Source organism: Cyprinodon variegatus, unplaced genomic scaffold (assembly GCF_000732505.1).
Source record: "Cyprinodon variegatus isolate N-32 unplaced genomic scaffold, C_variegatus-1.0 Scaffold421, whole genome shotgun sequence".
NCBI lineage: Eukaryota > Metazoa > Chordata > Actinopteri > Cyprinodontiformes > Cyprinodontidae > Cyprinodon > Cyprinodon variegatus.
In genome coordinates this window covers 151,768-169,631 of record NW_015150874.1, presented here as the reverse complement: position 1 = coordinate 169,631, position 17,864 = coordinate 151,768, and the positions used below count along the sequence as shown (strand labels likewise).

The following is a 17,864-nucleotide window of genomic DNA, read 5'->3' as shown; positions in this document are numbered from 1 at the left end:
ACCGGCTCATATTGACGTTCATTCATTTTTAAATTGGTTTATCAGCGCCACTCTGCTGTGTTTTGAGAATCTCTGTTTGTGTACATTTGGTGTCCTCTGATAAAACTGCAAAACCCGAGGAAACGGTGCAGAATGTTACCCGTCAATCTGACTAAATGAGTATTTGAGTTGTCAAACCTGATAATCAAAGGATTTTAGGATATAGCTTCAGAGCTTATATCGCGTAGCCCTGTCCTGTGTGGGCACAGACGGCTCAAATGTGAAGCCTCTGCGTCGGTTTGTGAGCACACAGTCTTCACTGTGAACATGCAGGAAATGAACAACCGCAGATTCATTTGTGCAAACACTGGGATCGTCTGACATCCATCACTTACAAATCCAAAGAGCCTAGAAAAAACACTTAACAAACTCCTTAAAAGGAGTAGTCCTCTGCACGTTTATTTGCACGTCCTTCGCGAGTAGACAGAAAACGAGTCGATTGTTTCTTTTATTTTCCACCCGCCGTCTGTTTGACATGCCCAGGCTGGTATGAAAACGCACGCAGTGAAAGATTTTGATCCGATTTTCTTTTTATACCCGTTTAAAAAGCACGTTCTGGATCTCTCTCTTTAACTTGGGCCCCCCTCCTCTTTCTGGTTTCCATAGAGATGGCAGATGGTGGTATCGACTCATGAAGGCAGGCAGGAAGTATACTTCAGTATTGACCTTAACTCTGTCCCGACTTCTGCAGCCTTCCATTAAGTCTCTTGAAATAACAACTTCTCAGCAGGGAGTGTGTGTTCTTTCTCAGGCCCAGCTGCGTCGGACGAACAAAACATCTCATTTGTTGCTTTTGGATTTGTGGATTGAGGAGTCAAGATAGATCTTGTCATTTCCTCACCACTGGTTTTGGGTTTTAAAGGAAAGGGAGATGTTTGATGTCACATCTTATATTTAATTTTTTTTTTCCATCTGGCACAGGGGACACCAAGGAGCTTAATGTAGACGGGAATGCACTGTTGGACAATGTGAGTATTTATAAACAATTTCTTAAACCACTAAGTACGGTAAAATAAGATAATTTTGTTTTTGTTTCAAATCATGTAAGCATGGGTTGCTTTTCACCCTTAGAGCTTTTACTCTTTACAACAATTAAACCTCAAAGTAGTTTTTGGGGTAGATCATTTATATTTTTAATTAATTAGAAATAAAAAAACTAATAAGGGCAACATGCATATGCAGTCATATATAACCGCCAAGTTTATCAGCTTAGGAGATTTAGGGAAGGTATTTATTTTTCCCTTTAACAATTGCTCAAACACAGTCATATTTTTTGAAAATATCAATATATATCAATTTTCCATCATACCAATAATTCCCTGTTGGCTTCTGTGGACTTTGACTAGGCCAATCTTACAAATGAACATGCCGTGATCTATTCCTTTCCATTGTACCATTAGCTAAATGTTTTGGGCTGTTGTCTTAAACAGATTTCTTCAATGATTAGCTCTATATTTACCTCCATCCATCTTAAGGGCAGGTTATACTTCAGCAACCGCACACATCAAATGTTTTTCTGCACCGTCGCTCTGGAATTTCTAGGGAGGCACAGCAGTTTCCCTCCAAAGCGCAAGGCGCAGCCTATTCGAGAACTCGTGAGAACTTCGGCGGATGGTCACGAGAACCGGCGCCGGCGGGAGTGTGTATATTCCAAAACAACAATGGTGGGCCTGGAAGATATCACGGTCACGGATATGGATCTAGTGTTGCTAGACATCGAAGAGGAACAGATTCTGTTAATGGAGTTGGCAAAAAGACAGATTAACCTTGTGTCGTAGTTGTCCACTGTAGTTGTTCCTCAGTTTTTAAAAATGGCGCACCCTGGGACTGAATCGAGAAGCATGACCACTCAGACAGCCAGAAAAGCATACCAAGGACCAATCACAGCTGCTTTTGTTCTGCACACTTCCGCTTGAGGTCTGCGCGGGTTTGTGACCGTCCGACACGTAGTCAGGATTTTTTTTTTAGGTACGCGACGACGATTGCAGTGATCACACACAGAGACAGATTTGACGGTTGCAGAGCCTGTGCGTCAGAAGCATAAATTGGCCTTTACCCATCTGTGGCTATTTACATCCCGGGGGATAGCTGATTAAAGCCAGCCTTTTGGCAAATCCAGGAATATTTATGTTTAACCTGTTGACCTAACTATAGATTAGCCCTCGCTCTTTAGAATTAAAAAGTATCATCTTCTATTATCTCCAGATCATGATACTGCTATGACTTTGCTTCACTATTGAAATGGTGTGTTAAGGGCTACAGTATGTGCAATGCTAGCCAAGAAATTTAGATCATGAATTCCCTACTGCTCTTCCATAAAGGCCAGAAATCTTAGCAGCACAGTGAGAGTCTCTTATCTGTCAAGGTGTCGTCTTAAGACATTTAATATATAGTACCGTAAGTGTGACACAGGATGGATTCAAATGCACTAAAGGTTGATGAGGTTGTAAGGTGACAAAATGAGTAAAGTAATGAACATTGCAAAGCACTTAAGAAATGATATGCATTCGTCCTCGAAAGTATGTTTGATTTTTGTGTTTTCTGTTTGCTGTTATTTAATTGAAGGTTTTTGAAGATCAGCCGACTTTGTTTTTAATTGACACTGATAGTGAAGAAGAAACCTCATCCTCACTGTCCGGTAAGTCTTCTCCTTCTGCTTCTGAATGATTTATATGTGTTTATCCGTCTCTGCCTCGGCACGCTCAGTACTATTCCCATTTCATTATGAAAGCCTAATATCTGTCTTAAATGACAAACGATTAGGACCTAAAAGAACACAACAACATTTTTGTGGCTGCAGAGAACAGTAGGGGTTTAGGAACAACCCACTAGCACCACTGGAATCCTTTTTGGGACTGGCACAATATGCAGGCCGACTGCTGTTTTGAATCACATCATTGGAAATCAATATTCACAGTGAAAAGGAGACATGCGCTGACTGGTCTGACTCACAGGGACAGTTTTCCTCCTGGATTTATGACTGATTTAGTTGTGTCCCACTCAGACGCAATAATGAGTCCGTTTGAGAGTTCAGGAATCTGCCCTGTCATCTGGACAAAGACGGGAATGGGGTCAGGCCTGTCCCACTCAGAATTTGTCCGACCTCTGGGATACACCCCCGTACCCCTGTCTCCCCCCGTCCCGCCGTTGTCCCCCAGTCATCCCCTCCCCCAGTTTCCCCAGTTAGACAGAAGAGCTGTGTGCATAAGGCAGGAGTTGGAATGTTAATAACTTCAAATGCTTACAAATGCTAGTAGTTTGGACAACATGCTTACTTTAAGATAATGTGTTAGAGTCATAACCATTGTAGACTGCTTTTCTCCTGCATTAGCTGAATGTTCTCAGTGTTTTGTTGAATACTTTAGTTGTTATTGCATCTACCAGGGGCAGCCGGAGTTATTGTTTTTTCCAAACCTGCTAGAATGATCATAATAGCTTCTCTGGTTTCACCGACATAACTCAGCGTGTGTCGGTTATTGTTGGAAGAAAGGCGCTGTGACGTTCCGTCTACGAGCAGAGACTAATCTGTCACCAGCCTTCTGGTTGGATGGACTTAAGATTTTCATGTCTGTGCATGTGGTTGGATTGAAACACAAAAGCAGGAATATGAAGACGCATACACTGCTCTTTGCAGAAGTATTCAGAACTTTTTCATAGTTTCCAATGCTATAATCACAGATGTCGACGTTTGGGTGTGATGTTAAAGGATGTGGGATTCTCAAATGTTAGGTTCAGAGGTCAAAATTTTATCTTTTCATGCTTAGGAAAACAGTATGCATTGTACAAACACCTCGAGTACTTAATAATAGAGCTGATAAACCTTTATAGATGAAAAACTGACCCATTATCTGAGCGCAGCTTTGTAACATTGAATAATCAAAGTTAGACTTCCAGATACTCAGAGAGGGTATATTGACACTCCAACTCCAAACTCCAATCACCTCTATTAGTCATAATATGTCTTCTGCATTTAATCCGCTCTTTTGAGCAGTAAACAGCTTGCAGCACCCGGAGCAGTGAAGGGTTAAGACATTATACATAAAACATTCTTTAATCTTGAGTACCTAGTTTCAGGATATTTAGAATTTCAAGAGATCAGTAGTAATTTGCCCAGCCTTAATGGGATCATGTCCTCCTTAGTAAAGCTCTTAAAGGACAAATCAAATATTTTTTTCTAATTAGCCGTATCCATAGATGTCTTATAGTGCTATCTAAAAATCCCTGGCATTATTTTAACTGTCTTTTACATTTGTTGCAATCCTGCAAACCCTCTGTTTGGTGCCCCCCTCATGTTAAATGGGTGTACTGCAACTGACTTTGAATTGGCATTGATGTTGCCTCTACATTTATTGGAATGTCACCAAGAACAGATACAGAAAGTATAACTATATAACCTTTCTTTGAAAAAAGAGAAGAGAAAAAAAAAAAAGAAAAACTCTTGTGACTCAAAAGTCACGCTTTAAGGATGGCAGATCCAAAACAGTTTTATGATTGTATTCCTCCTGGCCCAACAATCATGTTTAGAGCGATGGTTATTTAGTTCCATCTAGGCTTTCTCTGCTCTAACACAGTGTTAAGTCGGCTTTATCAAACAGGAATGCTCCTACAATACTCACACTTTAACACGCCTAACTTTAACATTCATCTCTAAAGAACTATCTGAGAAAAACAACAGGCCCATATCAGCTTGCTTCCTTTCTGTGATAACATGCTCTGGTTGATTATCCGGATCAGAACATGTTCTCCTTGCAGTTCCTGTTATACAGAACAAAAAGCTGCTTTCCTCCTATATACACTAATTTCTTTGTATCTGGTTCCTACGTCCAGATTATTTTCTGCTGTTCTGCAGTCGTCTCTCTCTCTCGTATATCTTCGGTTTAGCTGGTACCCGAACAAAGACAGACTGACAAAACATGTCTGTTAACTCCCTCAGGATGTTAAGATATGGAGACACTTCAATCACACTTAGATTGTTGGGAATCGGTTTTATCTAATACACAAACAACCAAAATCTACTACTATGTTTTTCAGTATTTTTATGTCTGATTTAGTAGTTTTTATACATTTTTTTTTACCAGTGGGTATATTTTAATTGACTTGTTGTTTGATCAAGATCTGGATCTTTTGAGACTTTGAGAAAGATTGTGTTAGAACACCACCGAGTATCCTGTAACTTCGGCTATGTTCACACTGCAGGCCTTTATGCTCATTTGCGATTTTTTTTTCTTTAATTCCAATTGCTTTGCGCAATGCGTGTCCTGCATGTGCAGTGGAGGAAGCTAAAGTAGTGAGTGTACCGTTTCTACTAAAGTAAACATGGATGGTAGTGCTGGAGCGCATCTAGTGATCTTTGTTTTCCAACTGGAGCCAGCGCATTAACAAAGCGTTCTTTTCGAGAATGTCAAAAAGAAAGACACTATCATTCACCATTGTTGTTTTTCTCCCTGATTCTGCATTGCAAGACGCAGAATAGTGACCTTTGTGGAGTATTAATGGCGTACAGGTCAGATGACTGCAACTTGGCTGTTTCAACGCAAGTTGCATTTAAAAATATCACAGGTATCCGATTAAGGTCCACATATCCAAGTGACCTGGGTCGCATTTGAAAAGATCAGATCTGTGTTGTTCAGACTGCCATGAAAAGATCAGATACAGGACAAATATGGGGGGAAAAGACATCAGATTTGGGTCACTTTAGGCTGCAGTGTGAACATAGCCTTTGATACTCATTAAAAACTAAAAATAAATCTGTTTTATATTTTAACTTGAGCACACCGCCTGTACTGTAAAGAATCATAGAATTAGCATCACGCTTAGATTATAACCTAAACTAATATCTGTCTCTGCTACACCCGGGTAGTTCCAGAAATTTTTAAACTCGTGGAAGTTGAAACATAGATACCAAACTTTTTAGATTTGTATTTATTAAAATCTGTTAGGAAAAAAATAACATATTTTCTTCCTCTTTTAAACACTCTGCCGCTTTGTGTTTGTCTTTACATAAACTGCTGCACTTTTCAATGTGTACTCATGTAGCTATAAGTGTTTTTATTGCTCATTGGAAGAAAAAAAAGAGAAATCAAGGATAAGACTGGATGTAAAACATCTGCCCTTGAGTGTTTAAACTCCAGTGTCTTCGTTCTGTGAGAGCAGCAGAGAGGAAATGCCTCTGAGATGCCCAGGATTTCCTTTACATTAGTGCAGCCTTGGCTGGTTGAAACATCAAAGGCAGGGGGGGGAGTGCACTCATCAAACAGAGCAATTTTCCACTCTGTTATTCTACCACTCCTGTCGATGTGCTCTGCCTGCACATATAGTTATGAACTGCAAAAATACCCGACTCTGTGGCTTTATACAGTTATCACATAAATAAACTGAGCCCTTTAACCTGACTTCTTGAGGGAATTTTTCCAAATTCATCTATGGGTTATACTGAAGGTTAGATTTTATGTGCAATGCATGTTGTAGCCTTGAAGCTACCCATGTTTGAGAGAAGATTTCAAGTTCAAATAAAAAAAAAGTGTGTTACTATTTAACTTTTTTAAATTGTTAAGTTAATTTTAGCATTTGGTAGTAAAACTTTGTGTCCACTTTCCGTTGTTTTTCCTACATGAGCCACAGGAAAGAAGCCGGAGTAGAGGAAGTCCATTTTTATCAGTTTGTGAAGCGGGTAGTTCCACTGGACATTAGGCAGGAAGTAATTTTTTTTTCAGCTACTTTAGATTTAGGCTGATCAAATTTAGACCAGCTCTAGGTGACTGATTTGACTTCTAAAATACAGTCAATATATAATTCAAACAAGAATAATCCTTTATATGTTTTTGTTGGTTGTACCATTTGGACTCTGCAAGGAATATAATGATTTCAAATCATTCTTACGTATTGAATTTAACCTTTGTTAAAAAATGCCGTCCCTAGATAAAACATTTTCTCACACCCTTGGAAAATTCTGATTTATTTAATTTAATATTTAAACAAAGTATTAATGTTTACTTAAATTAATAGTTATATCCAAACATATTTTTAAAGAATGGTTATTTATTCAATCTATTTTTCAAAGACGGAACATCTAGTCTTCACTTACTATATTGTTCTGATTATTAAAATCTTTAAAAATGTATATTTCCTGTTTTATTCCAATTTCTATTCTTTTAGCATGACATATGCATTGTTATTATTTAGAGATTTTTTTTTTAAGTTGAGTACTAAATGAGATCTGGTATTAATATGAATACATTTTAAATATTATTATGTATCTTACAATATCAATCATATGATTTACTGGGTATGATTGTTTAACCATAATACAGGTCCAGTTGGAACAGAGACAGTGCAAGCATCCTGTAAACTCCTGCCTTTTCTGTCTATGGTCTGTGCTCCATTACCTTTTGGCATGAAAACCATGTGAATCATAATGTGTTTGTTTTTCTACAAATGTGATCTCAATTAGGTATTCGCTGTGATGCTTATAACAGATAATACTTCATTTCCAGCATCCCTCCTGTATTCTGCTTTTGATATTATTTTGTTTATAAAAAGGACATTGCAGTAAAATGTTTGAAACTATACATTAAACAAAAAGGTTTAATTTATAAATGATTCAAACCAACTTAGTTCTATAGTTGAGGGAAAAGATGAGTGACTGTACTTAGGCATTGCAGCCTGATATCCCCCTAATGAACAGTTAACACTGTTTAAAACAGGAAAATAAGGAGATAAAACCAAAATGATGATCACAATATGGAGGGCGATATGTTGAGGGGAGTGTTGGCCCAGTGATTAGAACAGTGCGCTTGTGCTCTTAGAAGGGTTCAAGTACCTGGTTCGATCCCCACACACGGGGTCCCTGAGCAAGACCCTTAACCCCTCACTGCTCGCCGGGCGCTGCACAATGGCAGCCCACTTCTCCCCAAGGGGATGAGTATATGATATATATATATATATATATATATATATATATATATATATATATATATATAGATATATATATATATATATATACACACTAAAAAAACACTGACCAAAAAAAAAGCCTTATCTGTGGTTCTTAGCATATTTAGGGTGTTATATATATACGTTATTCTGCAAGCATCTATTATAATTTTTATCTATACAAACAATTACAAATGGATAATTATTAAAATAATTTTATGATTATGTAGGTTTAATGTTGTAAAGATTATTATGTTCATTTTGGCGTTTTATGAAAAAAACATAAAAACGTATGTGTAAAGTAAAAAAGTGGCAAAGGGTTAAATGTAATTCCTTTTACTAATTCATTGATAATAGATTAATGTGTGATTTTTCTGTTATGCTGATATTAGCATATATTAGCAAGCTATTGGTAAGGATTTTTTATGTCAAATATTGACTTTTATTAAGCTTAACAAAATGCATCAAAGCAGCAGCAATAAAAAAAATGCAAATCAAATGCAAATCAAACAAAACATTAAGAAAGCATACAGATAGCGGATGCAGCAATGTATATGCTTATTAGCTAATCGAATAAAATACAATTTTTTTAATTTTGGCTCAAAATATATCTGTCTATCTCTAGTCATTAGGAAGAAATGTTAAAACTGGGACATTTTACGGTTCATATTTCTACATATCTACTCATATTTAAACAATAAATAATGGAACAGCAGGAATGTATCTCTATTCACTGTTTTTAGCATTTCCAAAGTAGGCAACATTAAAAAAGGTGAAAGTCGTAAAAAATAGAGTTATTTCGGCTTAGCCATCCTCTTTCCTCCTCCTTTTAAAACTCTTCTGTTCCTTCCTTGTTTTTTGCTTCACCTTTTTAACAATCTTTTTTTTCCCCCTGACCCACCATATTTCTTCTCTTTTCAACCCATCTGTCACTCTTCCTTCTTTTCCTAATCTCTCCTCAGTCACTTTTTTCAATGTTCTAAAACAGAGCTCTAATATAAAAACAAATCATTTTAAAACATATTGGAGCTTTGGCCTATACCATACTGAAAATATTCACTACCAAGTAAAATACCCTTTTTGTTTCACATACCCTAAGTTGTTTTTTTCATCGAGAACTTGGCGTCAACCTGGTATAATATTATTATAGGTCACTAAGCCGACCTAATGCCAAAATGATATATTTAGCACAAAACTGTAAAAATATTTTCAGTTTTCAAGCTCGTAGAGTAGATAAAATGGAAAATTAAACAGGTGATTCTTTTTCTTGTAACTTTTCTCTGTCTGTGGGTTATTGGCTCTTTTTTTTAACCTTGTCTCTGACTCTTTTATTTTTTTTTTCATAAGTAGCCTTTTTTTTGTCCAAAAAAATGTCAAATATGCACAATAATGCACATTTGATGTTAAAACCATGGTTTATGTAATGTTTACTAAAAAAGATGCACAGTGCAAGGGAAAAGCAGCAAGGCAAAACATCTTCAGAAATACTTGTTTTATTTTCTAAACATAGGATGCTAACTTTGTCACAATATGCTCAATTGGCAGAAATTCAGTGTTCGAACAGAAGAAATTACATATATTTTGTTCCTTAATGGAGTAATTCAGGTGTTCATTATGTGAACGGGGGGATTTACCATTAGGCAATACTTTGGCAGTTTCTGTGGGCCCCATAAAACTCTGTTTACATGTATGGTTAATACAACTATTCCTAATTTGTGCACATTAATTATGTTTATAAAAATCCTGTCGTTAAAATGCCATCAGAATGCTTATAATATTAAGTGTGTCTCAGCACCCCCCCTCTGTGTCCCCCACATTGAATCAGTCCATTTGCTGCACATGTTCAGAAAGGTCCAAACAGACAGTCGCATCCATTTGAAAACAAATAGTGCGAAGCACAGTGTTGCCAATTTAGCACTTTTGTCACTATATTTAGTGACTTTTCAGACCCGTCTAGCACATTTATTTAAAAAAAAACTCCTAGCGCCACATTTAGTGACTTTTTTCTGCTACTGGAGACTTTGGCGACAGCATATAAAAGCTCAGAATTCTGCTCTCCAGAGCAAGAAGATTAGTAACCCCGCCTCCTGCTCTCCTCTATCTTGTCTGCTGTCATGATTCATGCAGCTATTATTTCATCCAAATGAAAAATGGAGAACAGATAAGCAGATCATGGCTTGTCTACCGTGAAAAGAAGGACTAGGGTATTTACTTTTGGAAACTCAAGATGGAGCAATCAGCTAAGTGAGCTCAGGGCTTGGAAAAAAATCTTTCTTTCCTTTTGAGACAGCATGAAAAGTCAGCTGAGTACAAAACATAGAGAGGAAAGCAACAAGAAAAGGGACAAGAAAAGAGGGACAAACTGTAGAACAAATAATTTATGTCTATTCTATTAGAATTTCTGTATCTGTATAATTGGTCTGTTTTATGTGTTGTCTTATCAATTGAGAGGGCCCCTGCTTGTCTTTGCCTAGGGCCCCAAATTTCCTAAATCCGTCCCTGTATGAAACCATACAAAACAGTATAGCAAAATTAAGGAAGGCTTTACAGACTGTATAGTATGGGCAAAAAAAAAATAAAAATCTGTAGAGCTACTGAAAATAAAAATTGTAAGTTAACTATCCGTTATGCTGATCTTTTAAAACTCAGCTGCCTGATAACTAATGCGGATAGTTTTTCTCCCTGTTTTGTCCCTCCTGTCCTGTGCAGTCTGTGCAAATAGAGGTCCTGGTATTTGTTTCTGAAACTCTAAAAAAACATCGAAGCCACCAACATTTTCACTTCAGCATCTCTTCTGCAACAGACTCATGCATCAGCTTGGTGCATGTAACCTGCTGGCGTAATTCTTATCTGTTTCTCACAAACACGCTGCCTTATATATCAGTGATTTGAGTTGTTGAGTGATGTGGGATATTTTTTATTAAAGCTAATATAAGCCGATACTGATAGCATGTTGATACTATCATGCATCCTTTAAAAAACAGCATATTTGCATAGAAATATAAAACAAGTGAGGTAAGTTTAAAAAATATTATTTTGTGCTTATAATATGGAAAAGTTTATTTTCTTTATCACTGTTTTTGTACAATTTGTAACAAGACAGGCCAGTCATCGAATTTTCAAGATTTAAGACCTGATCAGTTTGTCTTATAAGAGCATCAACATTAGGCAGATGTAGCAGAACAAAGGGCTATGACTCATAGAGAGTCAATATAATCCACCTTATTTTTCATGAACCACACAGCCTGTCGCCGAGGATAATGTGTGGAGGTTTTTATGAAAACAATCCTTTAAAGGTCAAACAGGAGTAGGTATGCAGCAGCTCATCACTTTTCCCTTTCTTCTCTTTAAGCCTTGACATTTGTGTAAAGAAAGACAAATGCTTTGCAGTTTAAAAACATAAAAAAATAAAAGAAATTCAAAGAAAATCCTGAACCAGAATAAAGACACGAAACAGGCCTGAAGCATCCAATAAGTCTTAATAGCTGAGTATTGTGACATGTTTGATAATTGGTTCTCTAAGTCTGGCTTGTGAAGAATACGTGTTTGTTACTTAACCTTATCCTTTGATAATTTGTCATATTATTTTAAGTTGCTCTGAAAGCTGCAGTCCTTTAACACCCATCCATATATCTGGCTTAAGTTTTGATGAATTGTTATATATAAATGTATTTTCTCAGCAGGGACTCTAGTAATAAATCTTTAAGCTTCTAAAAACAAGAAGCTTGCATAGCTGGAAAAGAAAACAGTGAGCCAATTGAAGACGTAATGAGATTTTGCTGTGTGTTTATCTTAGTAAACGTGCACCTGAAGCAGAGCACTGAAGTTCAGAACCAGTTCAGCCAGCGTGCTTCAGACCCGTCACTCTCCATGATCAATGGCAATGATCAGACCTTTGCACAGCACACTCAGGTTGTACATTTTCCTTTTTTAAATGATTCTGTTTTACTCATAATTTTTTCCACTTGCAACTCAGTGTTTAATTTTTTTTTTTTGACACCAGGCTTGTGAAGAGGACATTAAGTTCAGAGTAGATGATGTGACAAGTGACAGCACCAACACTGATGGCAGTTTATGGGACCCTGAGGATCTTCTCCTTGCAACTGACACCCCTCCACCCCATTCTCACTTAAGAGAGCTCCCTGCCTCTCTGCCTAGCTCCCTCTCTCTCTCACCAGTTGATCAGGCCCTCACCAGGCTGATCCGTCGGCCCTCCACTGAGCCGAACAGTCACAGAGACAGTCCAACAATGGAAACCTGCGACATCAGGTGTTAGATCTTCCCTCACTGTAGTCTCTACATGTCTGTGTTCCTATATGGAGCTGGTTGACAAGTTCCTTTTGTATCTCTGCTTATTTCTGTATGTCTACTTTTGTTTCCTTGAACCCCAGTCGGCCGCTCACACTAAGCCAGGTTCTGCTGGAGGTTTCTTTCTGTTAAAAGGGAGTTTTTCCTCTCCACTGTCGCTACAAGCATGCTTGGTGTTAGGGATTGCCTTCGAGGCAAAGATATGATGCAATCACCTGGTTTTCCTTAGATAGAAAACTTTAAATCAATTTGACTGTATGATCTGGTTGACTTGTACCTGTAAAGTGCCTTGACATGTGTTGTGAATTGGCGCTATATAAATAAACTGAATGGAATTGAATTATATGCATGAACGACTCATAATTTTTTTTTATGTTTTTTCTTCTCCCAGTCTGGTGGCCCTGGAAGTGGACAGTGAGGAAGAACCTCCTGAGCCTAAGTCTCTGCTTTCCCGCCTATTTTCAGACGTTGGCAAAAGCGAAGAAAAGAAAGAAACCCGGCGTCCCAATCCTGATCTCACCTGCACTCGTAGCCAGTCGGCTTCAGCATGCGAACCCAACTCCAAAGTAAGATTACATTCAGAGATGTTTTATCACGCCTGACGATGGGATTGTTGTTTTGTTTTTTTATCTCAAGATTTTTTATTTATTTTTTCACAGGACTTAAGCGAGGAAGGTGTTCGACTGCGCTCCTATTCCTACTCGCACTCCAAGTTCTGTCCTAGTCGCAGCAACCGGGACAACCACACATCGGAAGGTAGCCCTGGTCGGTAAAACGCAGTCCACATAAAATCCAAAGAATTTGAATCTAACACATAACTAATAATTTCTTTCTCATAATTTTCCTATTTTCGTACACTAATGGAATAACCTTACATGTTCTGTTAGTTTAGTCTAATTTAAAGTATAGTCATGTTCAAGTGTCAGTTCCTCACATTGAGATTAAACTTTTAAAATAAAAGCAGAATCACTTCTGTTAACACACCTTTACAGTGTGCATGTTACATTTTTCCATGTGATACAAACACAGCTGCTTGATGTCTAACTGAGTAGCTCCTTGCTTGAACTTGACTACACTGCACACACTGTAGGTTTTGCACCTTCTTCTTGTAGTTGATGTGTTAGCAGCGCTCTGTCCACTGTGCCCTGTAGATGGCGTTCTCCACAGTGTCAGCCACAGCCGATCTCTTCTTCAGGCGCTCTCTCTGTCTAAATCCACCCTGTCTCTGTCTCTGCTACACCCGGGTAGTAAGTACTGGACGCCTGCAGTCACCGCACCACACCCAGCCCTCACTGACAGCACTTGTACATGTTTGTGGTTGTGTAAATGTGTGTTAGCGATAGAGACAAACATTGTGCAAAGTGAAGCTGTCATAATTACATTCCTGCTTTCCACAGCACTTTCCACATCCATTAGGATAGGCTTTTTATTAATAAATACTTCGACTTAGATTAAAGACTAGAAGTTGCTAAGGCATAAATTGTTTATTCTTTGCAAAATTTGTCTTTTTTTAATTTTAGATTCTTTGCTAATTTTCTTTGTTTTTATTTCAATCAGTGACTAACAACTAATTTTCTGCTGTTTTTTTCCACAGAGCAGAGAACCTCCAGCATATCTGAGCCGTCCCATGACAAAAGGTGTTTATCATATATCATTAGATACTGAAATCCTATTTCTTCTGTAGTTTTTTTTTTTTTTTTACACAATAATCTAAAATCTAATTCTTTGTATATTTGGAACTTAAATGTATTTTATTTGGATTTAATGTAAAGGACGACAGAGAAAAGGATGACTGTCAAGTTGAAGGAAAATTATTCAGTTTGAAGAAGCTTTTCTTACAAATCTAAGAGATTAAATGGAAAGCATAATTTCTTTTAATCTTTAAATGTACTTTTTGGTAGCTGGCTGTACGTTTGGGGCGATTGCTCTGATGGAAGTTGAACCTCCACCTCAGGACTGATAAAGCGTCATGTTTTCTTCCTTTCTGAAAAAAATATGAACTTCCCCACAGGATGATGCCCCCATCAACGGGCTTAACGGAGAGGATGGTTGCTATAGGATTATGTGCAGCGTTAATTTTCCACCATGTCAAAAATTCAGTTTTAATCTTGTCTGACCAAAACATTCACTTCCTCTTGTTTCCAGTGTACTAGTACTGAACTGTAAACATCTTTTCCTGTGGCTACAAATCTTTTTGCAAGGCACAATCATTGAAAATGAACCAGAAAATCTAATGTATAATCTTTAAAGTCTGCTACAGTTTTTGTTGAGGCTATTTAATTTTTCTTGTAATTTTAGCTCAATAGATGTAAAAAAATATGCTTACTTTTTGCCCCCAGCTGAAATGAAAACTATTACTTGAATACTTTCTATTTGCTTTATCCTTTCATTTCAGTTCTATAATACTTAAAATCAAACCTCATGTATATCCATCTACTTGTTCTTAAGGCAGATACCAGACTGGCTTTAAAAGATAATATTGTGACTCCAGATCTGGATCTCTAATTCTGCTCTTAATTGTTTTTGTTTTGTTTTTTAGCAGTCAGACTTCCAGTTAAGGTTGTCTACAGTCTAAGATCATGCCCTTTATTTCTATGGCTTCTCATGAGCAGTTATAAAAGCTTCATTGTGTGTTTCCACATGTTTTGCAGAGAGGTTAGGTTCCGTAAACGGGCCCAGTCTGCTGATGATGAGGGCAGCGTTGAGCTGGCAGAGTCCCTGCACCATCTCACCCTGTCTGAGTTTCTCAAAGAGTATGTGTAGAGGATTTACCCTGTCGCCCTCTCCGTGTCTGTCCCACAACAACAAAAAAACCTAACCCCAAACAAGGCATTGTTTGCATCCGCCCAATATGGCCTCAAACAGTAATAGATCAGTTTGAAAACACCTCCTGTCTGTAATATGCACAAGAAGTCTTTCTGTTTGTCTCTAGCCTTTAACCCTTCGACTAATGCCTTCTTGCTTTCACATCACAGCAATGCAGAGAAGTGTCACCATTTTCTTACATTATACTTACTAACAGAAGGATACTTGTGAAGCTTAATGTTGTTGCTTTGACTTCGGCTGTTTCTCTTGGAATGCTCTACTCCAAAAATTTTCCAATTTTTTTTGGGGAAGAACCTTTGCAGCTTGAGCTAACCTGATACATTTCATATGCTTAGGAATTTATCCCAACACCCTCCTGTTTTGCCTGATCTTTATTGTTTCCTTTACTTTCCAGGTGATAAAAACTAAATATCTGAAAGTTTTAAGTCTACATTTTTAAAAATCCTGCACATAGGGGGTTAGAAATCTCAGGAATTTTATCGTTTTTTTGTTGTTGTTTTTTGTCCTTGCAGGATTGAAGAAGAGGAGTTGGAAAAGTGCAATATTCCAAACAAGGCAGAATCCGAGAAGTATAAAGTCATTCGTACCTTCAGCTTCCTTAAGAACAGGATGTCCAGCACACGTAACAAGAGCAAGGTCAACAAGGTAATGATCATATTTAGAGGGATAGATAGGTTGTATTGACTGCATTGGCTCCCTGTATATCTGGGTAATGTGAACTGAAAGCAGCTGAATCATTGGCCATTAAGATTAAGGATGTTGAAAACCAAAGTTATGATGCAGTGGAGCATTTATTTTCTGAAAGTTCTCTCTGCATCTAATTAGCTAAAAACTGACAGCAATCATTGTATAGTTAGCTTTGCATTTAGCAAAATTCACAGGAAAAAGTTAACAGAAGATGATTTTTACTGAAGTCTGTCATTGCATTTGTGTGTGCAATGACAGACTTCAGATCGCACATGATTAAGGCAGCAGAAACAGCTGGTTTACATGTAAAGTCTATGGTTGAGGCGCATCAAGGTGCGTCAAAAGGTCCTGCGGTGCATTTCGAGCAGGAGGAGCAGTGCATCTGAGCAGCTGAAGCAGCTCCTCATGAGCTTCTGAGCATCTGACGTGTGGGACGCGCTGCACAAGCAGCAGCTGCTCGAGTTGGAAAACTTTAACTTTTGCTGCTAAGTACAATGCAGTTTGCAAAACGGACATGAAAAACATATTTCAGTCGCCGCAAACAGTAGTAGAAAACCCAGAAGAGGCGACTGGGCCAGAGGCTGCTGTTAGAAGGGGATTTCCAGTTACAAAGCACGGGCGGTGTACGGGGATCTGAGTGGTTCCAAGTCTGACAGCGAAATAATATTTGAAGGCAGGTTCGTAATCTTGATGAACTGACTGCACAGTTCAAGTTTTCAGGTGGACTTTCTCACTTAAAAACATAATGAAACTACTTTTTACCCACTTATCACAGCAGATATAGCAAAGCCAACCCCTGTTATCGAACGCAGAAGCAGCAGAAGCATTAGAAGCATCTGGACACATTTTACTGGATTTGCTTCAGGAGCCTCAAAGATACACTTGAGGTGCATCTGACCTTATTGTGTACAAGCATCAAAAATTTATCTGTAGAAGCTTTTTTGTTGCTTCCAGTGCCTGCAGTCTGAACTGAGCATAAGTGATTAAGTGTTCTGGGCGTGATTTCAGCTTTGACTGACACGGCAGCTGCATTGACACTTGCAGTGACAGCGACACAAACATGGGTATTGATATCAGTGCTGCTAGTGGTGCAACGAAAAGGTGGAATGAGGTGCAGGATTTCTCTCCACCGTCTTCACCAGAGAAAGAAAATTTGGGGCTGTGCTGTTCTAGAGAGGTGCAGCCAGGTGTTCTCTAGCTAACTTTGTGCGTTGTAAGTGAATGGTTATAGGTAGATCAGAATTATTCATAAAAGCTATGGTCTCTATCTGTAAGGCTTTTATAACCCACAGCGGCAGAGTTAGTGTTTCTGGGGGACCTTATAATACTTTTAGAACCAATACCAAAACTAATTGAAAATAAAAATATTAAACATGAGGAGGGCACCACATTAGCATCAAATGGGAAGAGAATTTTTGTGAAATAATGCCCAGGACTTGTAGAGGTGATGTATACAGTTAATTGGCAAAACAAGTTGATTTGTGGATAAGACATCCTTTAACTTCAACAAAGTTTCAATTTAAGACTTGATATCTGTAAAATTCTAATCATAAAGTTTAAAACAATTCCTTACAAATCTCTCGAATTACTGACACTGCCCAAAAGCCCTGCATTCTCAAAAAAACAAACCAAAATGATGTTCTATTTAGTGTTAGTTTTGTTTTCTAGTTTTTAAGCTGCTGGGATTCTTACTCCAGTCACCGGTATGAACTATGAACTTCTCTATTTGCTCTCGGGAAGACACAACCAGGAAACAGTTCTGGGAATAACTGAAGGTCAGAGCGACAGACCAAACATGGTGTCCAGCCTCTTTCCTATCAATGATTAATCCATGTTGTTGAGTCAGCACAGAGACTGGAAACAGTTATTTACACTTTCCTCCATTTTGGACTTTCTTATGCCTCGGAAAGAGGCGGGGATTGGATCCATGCTTCTTTTGTCTTCAGACAAGAGGAATATTTAACTTACCAAACCAAAACAAGACACCAAATCTTTCATTTAAAACCTGCTGAGATATTATAGGGATACCTGTATGGTTCCACTGTTGATACTTACGTATGTCTATGGCATTG

At 38.0% G+C, this 17,864-nt stretch overlaps 1 protein-coding gene across 5 annotated transcripts in view; it reads left to right on the top strand.

The window, feature by feature from the left end:
• The first annotated feature begins 760 nt into the window (after positions 1-760).
• The window catches only part of arhgef28 (Rho guanine nucleotide exchange factor 28), a 41,914-nt gene continuing 24,810 nt past the window's right edge, over positions 761-17,864 (top strand). Inside the window, exons 1-10 of one of the 5 annotated variants that reach the window (XM_015388387.1) lie at positions 761-1,007; positions 2,605-2,677; positions 11,768-11,883; positions 11,975-12,240; positions 12,671-12,845; positions 12,939-13,044; positions 13,431-13,526; positions 13,874-13,916; positions 14,931-15,032; positions 15,618-15,750. In XM_015388387.1, coding sequence (XP_015243873.1) covers positions 918-1,007; positions 2,605-2,677; positions 11,768-11,883; positions 11,975-12,240; positions 12,671-12,845; positions 12,939-13,044; positions 13,431-13,526; positions 13,874-13,916; positions 14,931-15,032; positions 15,618-15,750 — 1,200 coding nt within the window. In that variant the 5' untranslated portion in view covers positions 761-917. Of the gene's footprint in view, positions 1,008-2,604; positions 2,678-5,879; positions 5,899-11,767; positions 11,884-11,974; positions 12,241-12,670; positions 12,846-12,938; positions 13,045-13,430; positions 13,527-13,873; positions 13,917-14,930; positions 15,033-15,617; positions 15,751-17,864 lie in introns of those variants that run through there. The other 4 variants (XM_015388388.1, XM_015388389.1, XM_015388391.1 and 1 more) reach the window with 4 other exon arrangements.